The sequence below is a fragment of the Eublepharis macularius genome, chromosome 12 (assembly GCF_028583425.1).
Source record: "Eublepharis macularius isolate TG4126 chromosome 12, MPM_Emac_v1.0, whole genome shotgun sequence".
In the NCBI taxonomy this organism is placed as follows: Eukaryota; Metazoa; Chordata; class Lepidosauria; order Squamata; family Eublepharidae; genus Eublepharis; species Eublepharis macularius.
This window is the reverse complement of record NC_072801.1, coordinates 71,370,685-71,379,928: the sequence shown is the minus strand read 5'-3', so window position 1 is coordinate 71,379,928 and position 9,244 is coordinate 71,370,685. Positions and strand designations below refer to the sequence as shown.

At 44.1% G+C, this 9,244-nt stretch overlaps 2 protein-coding genes and 1 non-coding gene across 3 annotated transcripts; 2 read left to right on the top strand and 1 right to left on the bottom strand.

Moving 5' to 3' along the window:
- Positions 1-3,615: 3,615 nt before the first annotated feature.
- On the top strand, positions 3,616-3,956 carry LOC129340222 (histone H4). Its single transcript, XM_054994876.1, has one exon. It carries the CDS (start codon positions 3,628-3,630, stop codon positions 3,937-3,939), a length of 312 nt encoding a protein of 103 aa, XP_054850851.1. The 5' UTR covers positions 3,616-3,627; the 3' UTR covers positions 3,940-3,956.
- Positions 3,957-5,057: 1,101 nt separating this feature from the next.
- Positions 5,058-5,130, bottom strand: TRNAF-GAA (transfer RNA phenylalanine (anticodon GAA)). The gene has a single exon. It is a non-coding gene; the product is annotated as a tRNA-Phe (tRNA).
- Positions 5,131-5,646: 516 nt separating this feature from the next.
- LOC129340147 (histone H2B 1/2/3/4/6-like) lies at positions 5,647-6,103 on the top strand. The gene has a single exon (XM_054994753.1). The coding sequence runs from the start codon at positions 5,652-5,654 to the stop codon at positions 6,030-6,032; it is 381 nt and encodes a 126-aa protein (XP_054850728.1). The 5' UTR covers positions 5,647-5,651; the 3' UTR covers positions 6,033-6,103.
- The last annotated feature ends 3,141 nt before the right edge of the window (positions 6,104-9,244 follow it).

The following is a 9,244-nucleotide window of genomic DNA, read 5'->3' as shown; positions in this document are numbered from 1 at the left end:
GCTGGAACTCCGATCCACTGCGTTCGTGCTGGAAAAAAGCCCTGCCCTGGATGAGGATTTTTAAAAGATGCTCACTACAATAAAAATTCACAAGTGGAGCCCTTGGCTTACCAGGATGCATACCTGATACAGTATTAACTTACTTGTGCCTGGTGGTAGCTTCTTGTGAAGTGTTATTATTTTTATAACATTTATAGTCTACCTTTTCACTGAGACTCAAGGCAGATTACAGGGTGCCAGATTAGTAGTCAATACCAAGGACATTCTCATAAACAAGGATGTTCAACTCGGATCTGGGAAACAGGTTCGAATCCCCACTTTGTCATGGAAGCTTGCCAAGTGAGTGGGCCAGTCGTACTGTCTACCCTACCTTAGGGGGTGATTGTGAGAATGAAATGGAGGAGAGCATGATGTAAGGTACTCCAGGTTCCCGTTGGAGAGAAATGTAGGGTGTAAATGACATAGTAAATTGGGATGGGAAGGTAGGAGAATATTCCAGTCGGTTACTTGTGGGTCACAGTTGTGCTGGCCAGAGTGCCATGACAAGATACATGATCGGAGTCCTTAAACCAAAATGAAACTCTGTAGGAGTAGTAGATGGGTCAGTTGATTTGCTCTTGAACACCTGGAAGCCTGCTGCATGCAAGTTCACTTCGGAAGGGAAACAGTATCCACATGAGGAAACTGCCACCCCCTCTGTTCCTTCCACGTAGCTTGGCATATCCAAACTTCTGAATCTGACGGAGGAAGCTGTTCCCTCAATCTTGTAATGACACTGCGGTTTAAAATAGGTAAAATTAAAGCTCAGGTTCCACAGCAACTTAGCCTGTGCCGGCAGCTGTTCCTGCTGCAGCCTAACTTAAAAGCAGTCTTAAATCTAAAATGTCTAGCAACTGATCTTCAGTGAGCAGTGAAAGAGGATTTAATTTGAAGTCCTCTGCGTTTTATTCATATTCCCCTTTCAGCCAATGACTTTACACGAAATCAAGACATCAAAAGCAGTGATCTATCAAGAAATACGGGTTTATTGCTTTTTTGTTGATAAGCCCATGACACATTCTCTGTTTCGGGGAGACGTGTAAAGATCAGTCTGTTCAGAGAACCTTACACACCCTCAATGCCATTTGTTTACAGGATAATTGCTAATTGTTTACAGAATATAAAATCAGAAGGTTAATACAAATAATTCTTCAGAAATACATTCCTCAGGATACGTGGCACCCCACAAGCCTGATTGACAGGGTAATCAGATCTTACTGTAATATAAATATGTTAAATGCCTGGAGCCATACTTTTGTTATGGGCATAAAACCTTCCTGGGAGATTGTTTTTTCCGAGGCTAGTACTTGATTGCGAAATAAAAACGAGGAATTGTTGACAATTTGGAGAGAACATTCTCTCTTCAATGTAGGACCAAGCTGACCTGCCCTCTAATCTGCTAAATGGGTGAGAAGGAATTTTCCTGTGTAAGTGTTTAGCTTCAGTAGTGCTCACATAAGCTTTTAAATGAGAGGTCCTCAGAAAAGTCCGTTTATAAGCAGCATATCTGGGGTTTGCATCAGCAGAGGCAGTAATAGATCCCTGGTGATCTGTTTGTACTTCACATAGTTGTCAGCTTCCACCAGCCATTTGGATAGCTTTAAGCATTCCTCCGCCCCCCAGCCTAATATTATAAACTTCCATGTTTGCAGAGGCTGCCCTACCTGAATGCTTTGCATGGATTTTTTGGGGGGTCATCTTCCTTATTGCGGCTTTCTATGAAATGGTCCTGGAGCTCAAAAATGGCCAACAAAAAGAGAAGGGTGGAGCTTAAAACCTGGGAGATACTTAGTCAGCATTCTTCCAAAGAGCCAGTTCAATTGGTGCAACAGCATGTAGGTAACTGCCCAGGCATGCCAAGGTCTACTCCAGAATGCTGTTAACAGTGGCCAGCGAGATGGCGCTAGGAATGGGGGCCCTGCCTGCCACACTTGTGTCTTGAAGCTGATGTCCACACCTCTGAGCAGGTACTGGCTCATATTCAGTTATGGCTTTGTGTGATCAGATTAGATAGGATAGCCTAATCCAGGGATTTGCTCTTCAAATGATGCTTTGCCAACAGAGAGGGCTTTCCTCCTGTCTGGGTTCAAATCCAGCTGTGGTATCTGGAGTGTATAAAGCCTCCGGGCCAGCCCTAGAACACATTTTCCTTCCACAGTAGACTTGCATTGGAGGAAGGGCCGGTTTTAGGAAAGTATCAGTGCTGGAGTGCCATCTCTTTTTAGAGAAATCAACCCTGGTGTGTATCCCGGCGTTCCCAGAGTAAACCATTTCTGGTTGTACTCTGCGGAAAATGCCAGAAGCTTGTAGAAATCAAGCTTTGGCTGACACTTGAGGTTTATGTGGGGAGTAGGACAGTTGGTGTACCAGAGGAAATGTGCCTGCCTGTACAAGAAGTTCCAAGCACTAGAAGTAACATTTCCATCCTCTTGAACAGCAGCCCTACACCACTTGTGACCCACCATGGAGGGTGGAGCTTCAACACCCCTCCCACATAGATGCCTGGACCAGCTCGGGGATTGCCTGCTCTCGAACTGTCCCAAAGCAAGTAACTGCAATCCAAAGATGGGATTTATTATTCATAAACATATTTGTGTTGGTATCACAAACTTCCTAACAGATACTCAGATCCACTTTTTGGTACTGCATCCTCCCTCCTTTTAAATGGATTTTAGAATGGAAAAACATTAACGAAGTAACACTTCCCCCGTAAGAAGAGAGCTCTGACTCTGTAAAGCTTATGCCCTGAAAATCTTGTTGGTGTCTAAGGAGGGTGGGGGTTGTACATCCAGTAGGAATGGGGGGCACACCCAGGACTGGAAAAAATGTGCAGCCCAAAGAGTGCTAGACGCAGTAAAAGCACTCCATTTGGCTTCACTTGAATTTATACCTCGAGTCGTGACTCATCCTAAATTTATCCCAGCCATAGATAATATAAAGTTTACCAAGTGCTTTCCTTCAGTAGTCGCCTTTTTTGACGTTGGAGGGGCATTTGGATGGACTTTTATTCATCTGCTCAACAGGAAGTGCTGCAACCTAATACTAACACTGACCCGAAGCCACGCGCCTGCTTAACATTTTACACAACACGCTAGTAAGACCAGGTTGTGAAAAATCTGCTCCACGTCCCTCATTTTTTTTCTTTTAAATGTAACATCTAGCCCGATGCAGGTGATAGTTAAAGCTTGCACAATGATTTCTGTAATTTTTCTTGGCTCTAATAAAAAGTATTTAACAGGTATTCTTGAAAACCTATGCATGTTATTTTGTGGGTAATACTCCTGCAAAAAACCCACACCCGACTGCAAAAACAAACTACAAAGAAAAAACAACTCACTAAATTTCAACAGATCCCACAAAAAGGAAGCAGCAAGCGTTTGTGGACGTACAGAAATTGCCTCTAAACGCTCATTGGCACATTTGAAAATCAGTACTCATCGCGGATTGGATAATACCAATTTCGCCCGCCAAATGTCTCAGACGTGCAGGAGGCCGAGCTAAAGTTTTCCTTCTGGTCCGATTTAGAGCTATTTAAGAGGCCAGACGACGTTTTCATGCTCATTCAGTGGCTACTTTGTTACTGAGAGCATGTCTGGTCGAGGCAAAGGAGGCAAAGGGCTGGGGAAAGGCGGCGCCAAGCGGCACCGCAAGGTCCTCCGGGATAACATCCAGGGCATCACCAAGCCCGCCATCCGCCGCCTGGCCCGGCGCGGGGGAGTCAAGCGTATCTCCGGCCTCATCTACGAGGAGACCCGCGGGGTGCTGAAGGTCTTCCTGGAGAACGTCATCCGCGACGCCGTGACCTACACCGAGCACGCCAAGAGGAAGACCGTCACCGCCATGGACGTGGTCTACGCCCTCAAGCGCCAGGGCCGCACTCTCTACGGCTTCGGCGGCTGAGCGCCTGTTCGCCTCCTGCCCTTGCCAACCACCACAAAGGTCCTTTTCAGGGCCACCCACCTTTTCCATAAAACGGCTGTTTTTACTGGGGGGGAAACCTTAATATGTAATGATGTTTATCTGCAAAAAATGTTGATATAGCTCAGTTTTAATCTTGGAGGTTATGTGTTAAAGCCACTGTGGTGGTGTTAAATGATTACATTTTCCGAGTATGTCGTTCAAGGAAATGGGTCAAATATTTGTTCAGGCTTTAAAATTGGGCTGATCTGTTCAAAGACTTAAGAATGCCTGCTGCTGCTCTTCGCATGTGCAAGCTCTCTTGATGCTCCTTCAGCCTTTTTAAGTGAAGAGATTTTTTAGTAGGATTTGATTCTAGTGCCACCTAAGGAAAACAACAAATTTCAAGGTATAAGCTGTTGAGAGTTAAAAGTCCCTTCAGAATTTTTAAAAAACACTTGAAAAGTTTTTAAAATTGGTGACTCGAAGGTGAATGCTTCAGGTTTGTCTGTAGTATGTTTTATTTACAATCCGACTTTTTCACTGAGGCTCAAAGTGGGTTACACAATGTGAGTCAGTACAAACAATTTCAAAGAAGTTTCAATAAACTAGCAGGAATCTAATCACAGAGTTGTAGAAATAGCATAAACAATTCTAAGACTAACAATATATGAACTACCCAGTAGGATCATACCTATAGCAAAAGGACAGTACATAGAAGTAAAGTCTATAGTCTCTATCCCTTTCCTTGTGCATTTCTTTAAGACCACCTCTGTACAGTATAATACAATACAGTACAGAACAGCAAGATTCGGGTCTAATTGGTATTTAAGGCGCTACTAGACAGGAAACGAGCGCCTTTACTTTGGAATGAGCCTAAAGTATGTCCCAAAGGATTTCCTCCAAAATTTCTTTGTGTAGGATTATGCCTTAATATACGCTGCAGCACCAGCAGCCCAACATGTTAGAGCAGTTGATGAATTCAAAGAATCATTTGCCTTGTTCTGTTTTTTCTCCTATTCACTTAATCTTTCGCAGAGACACAAGAGGTCACTAGATAACTGCGGGAATGGTAATCGGGAGTAAACTATAAACAGGCAGTGGGGTAAGAAAATAAGAATTGCCGAAACCCGGGATCGAACCAGGGACCTTTAGATCTTCAGTCTAACGCTCTCCCAACTGAGCTATTTCGGCTTTCTGAACTCTATTTTTGTCTAGTATTTATTGCGAATATCCTACGCTACAGCTGTTGGGCACCCAGGAAATAATTTGAAATCAGGAGTAAATCTGTACTAGATTCTTAAAGTATCCACAGCTTGATAATTTTACTTTTTAAAAAAGGAAATAAAAGACATAAAGAAAATAGGGTGAGAAATAAAAAAAAAGACTTTCGTATTGCAAACTAATCTGAAATTAACCGCCCTGACTCTGTAAGAGAATCTCCTGCCATGCGTAGTTTAACAAACCAATGAGAAGCCAGCGTTCTGTGAAACAACCAATCAGGAAAAGCTATTTAAACTCTCCAATAGGAATGGAAGGAGCAACCGCATTTCATTTGACCAGCTCATCTTCCAATGGTATAACACCCGTTGTTTCTTCATCCAATAGAAACCGGACTCTTCCAATGCTTTTATTTACATACGCGTCCTTTAAATAGAGGCACAGAACACTATCAGCTTATTTTGGTTTGGTGGTTGTTTGCAAAAGCAGTAGCCATGCCTGAGCCTGCCAAGTCCGCGCCGGTGCCCAAGAAGGGCTCCAAGAAGGCCATCACCAAGACGCAGAAGAAAGGCGACAAGAAGCGCAAGAAGAGCCGCAAGGAGAGCTACTCCATCTACGTGTACAAGGTGCTGAAGCAGGTGCACCCGGACACGGGCATCTCGTCCAAGGCCATGAGCATCATGAACTCCTTCGTCAACGACATCTTCGAGCGCATCGCCGGCGAGGCCTCCCGCCTGGCGCACTACAACAAGCGCTCCACCATCACCTCCCGCGAGATCCAGACGGCCGTGCGCCTCCTGCTGCCCGGCGAGCTGGCCAAGCACGCCGTCTCCGAGGGCACCAAGGCCGTCACCAAGTACACCAGCTCCAAGTGAGCCGCCCCAAAGCAAGCAGGCAGGGCCCCCCCCTGCAAACCCAAAGGCTCTTTTCAGAGCCACCCACTTGCTCCCCAAAGAGCTGCGATTGCAGAGTGCCCAGAGGGAGCCTGCGAAGGCAACGTTTGGATCTTGGCTTGCAGAATGTATTGCGCTCAAATGTGTCTGCTTTTGATGCTTTCACGGCTTGTTCTTTTGACATCGTGTTCAAAGATTGACACTATCAGGTTTTAGAAGAGTTCCTCTACAAGGGAATGACTTTGGTTTGACGTTATGTTTGCAGTTTTCAGTCTTAGATCATAAACTAGCTTAATTGGTCATTAATCATACTAAATTTGCTTTATTTAGCTATGGTACCTTGAATTGCAGCTGGTGAGTTGCCCCATCCCTGTAGACCTTATGAAGGGCAAGATTTCAGAACAAGTACACCGCCTCCAAGTAATGGCTGGCGAAGCCCCGTTCCAACCCAAAGGCTCCTTTCGGAGCCGCCCACTTTCTCTCCAAAGCTGCGATTACAAAATACCAAGAGGGAGCCTGAAAAAGAAACATTTGTATCTTGGGTTGCACAATGTATTGTGCTTAAATGCATCTGTGCTTGATACTATTGTGTCTTCTGACAGTCAAATATTGAACCTGCCATTTTTTAAAAAAGTAGAGCTCATGTTCAAAGGAAGAAAAGGAGGTGCCTGCAACGGTTTTACATTACAGTTGCAGCTTTCAGTTTTCTTAGGTCATAAACTAGTTTGTGTTACTGTAAATTCAAATGAAATTGCTTTATTTAGTTTGGCACTGTGAATAACAGGTGAGTTGAGTTTAGATCATATTCAGGTCAAGATTCCTAGTTTGGGGTCAATTCCCAATACTCCATAATAACCATGTTCGTTAAGTTTGGAAGGGGATATTTTAACTTGGGAGAACTTTTCAGCACTGGAAATGATTTTCTCTTCTGGAGGGGGGAATATGATGAGGTGGAAACTGCAGCTTTCAGTCTTCTTAGACTGTAAACTAGCTTGTGTTACCACCAATTAAACTGCAGGGTTTGAGTCCAGTGGCACTTTAGATACCAAGATTTTCAGGGTAGAAGATTTAGAGAGTTAGGTTCCTTCAGACAGTAACATAAACTAATTAAACTGAAATTGCTTTATGGCACCATAGAGGTGAGTTGTTCACTGTAGACCATATGAAACTCAAGATCTCTTGTTTCTTCTAAAATAAAATATTGCATAATCTTCAAAAAAAAAAAAAGATCTCTTGTTTCTGGTCAAGTACACCAACTCCAAGTAATCCCCCTCCCCGCAGAGGTCAGAAATAGCAGGCCTCAAATCCAAAGGCTCTTTTAAGAGCCATCCATTTTCTCAATAAAAGAGGTTTGAACTCATGTACAAAGGTTCATATAGGATTCTGAAGTAAAACAAACAAAGCCCCTAGAAATTAAAATGAGCTCAGCTACATTTTTGTTTGTTTGAAACAAAACAAAGGCATATTTGAAAATTTAACAAAAAGACAGAGTCGTGGTTGCAGGTTCTCGGTAAAAAGGCAAGCTGTATTTTTCTGGCAAAAAGAAACTTGAGTAGGGTTTGTTATATGCAAACTTGAAAAAGTAAAAATAATGGAATATATTTCTTGGGGGGTAACCAAAATAACAAATGGAAATGGAAACATTCAGCAATCAGTAGAGAACATTTCAGTCTCCCAAGGGCATATTGTTGCTAATCTAAAAGTATTCTTAAGTGAAAATACTTTAAAAGGAATATTCTTCAGTGAAACTGTCAGATTAATCAAGAACTTTGATAACATCTCTGAGGATTTAAAGATCTCTGGCATTACAAGTTTTAACTCGTTTAACTAGGACATTTGTTCCGGTGAATGGTATCTGTACTCTTCTTGATTAACTTAATTGGGCTGGGTTGTCACCAGTATGCGGATGACACTCAGCTCTATCTGCTGATGGACGGCCAGTCTGGTCTCGCTCCGGATTCCTTGGCCAAGAGTCTTGAGGCTGTGACAGTATGGTTACATCAGAGTCGCCTGAAATTGAATCCCCTGAAGACGGAGGTTTTGTGTCTGGGTCGTGGGGCAATCGAGCTGGGGACCCGGCTCCCAGCCCTCGACGGAGTACAATTGAAATCTTTGGCAACAGTGAGGAGCCTGGGTGTGACCTTGGATGCCACACTTTCAATGGAGGCCCAGGTCACGACGGTTGCCTTTTTTCATCTTCGACAGGCCAGGCAACTGGCGCCCTATCTTTTGCCCCAGAACCTGGCCACAGTAATCCGTGCAACGGTCACCTCCAGGCTAGACTACTGCAACTCACTCTACGCTGGGCTGCCCTTGGGCCTGACCTGGAAGTTACAGCTGGTCCAGAATGAAGTGGCCTGTGTCCTTACCAGAACACCAATCTGAGTGCACATTCATCCTGTGCTGTGCCAGCAGCACTGGCTCCCAGTGGAGTTCCGGATCTGGTTCAAGGTGTTAACCTTGGTGTTTAAAGCCCTTCACGGACTGGGACCTGCATACCTGCGGGATCGCCTCTTCCATTACGTCCCCTGCAGGGTGTTGCGCTCTGCAGACAAGAAACTCCTGATGGTCCCTGGCCCGAAGGACATCCGTCTGGCCTCAACCAGGGCAGGGCTTTTTCTGCCCTGGCCCCGGCCTGGTGGAACGCTCTCCCGCTGGAGATCCGGGCCCTGGAGGACCTGTCACAGATTTGCAGGGCCTGTAAAACGGTGATGTTCCACCGGGCCTTCGGCTGAGTGCCAGCGGGTGTCCTCCTTCTTCCATCTAAGACCACCACTTCTTCTGGGGCTGCCCTCGGCCATCTGCTATGCCCGTATACAGACTCCCAATATTTGTTTAAATAGCCTGCTCTTGGACTATGTTAATGACTTTTTAAAAATTATTATTGATTTTATGTTTTTGTGACTTTTAATGTTTTTTTTTAATGTTGTTAGCTGCCCTGAGCCCATCTGTGGGGAGGGCAGGGTATAAATCAAATCAAATCAATAAATAAATAAATTTTATTTTTATTATTTAGAGTCCATCTTTCACTGAGACACAAGGTAGATTGCACAATGTAAGTCAGTATGATCAATGACTGGAATATTCAACAAATATACCAAAGATAATTGATTTCAGAAATTTGAAAACAAGCATAGATCCAAATATAGAAATGAAACATTTCAGAAACAAACATGAACATGTTAAATGGCTCA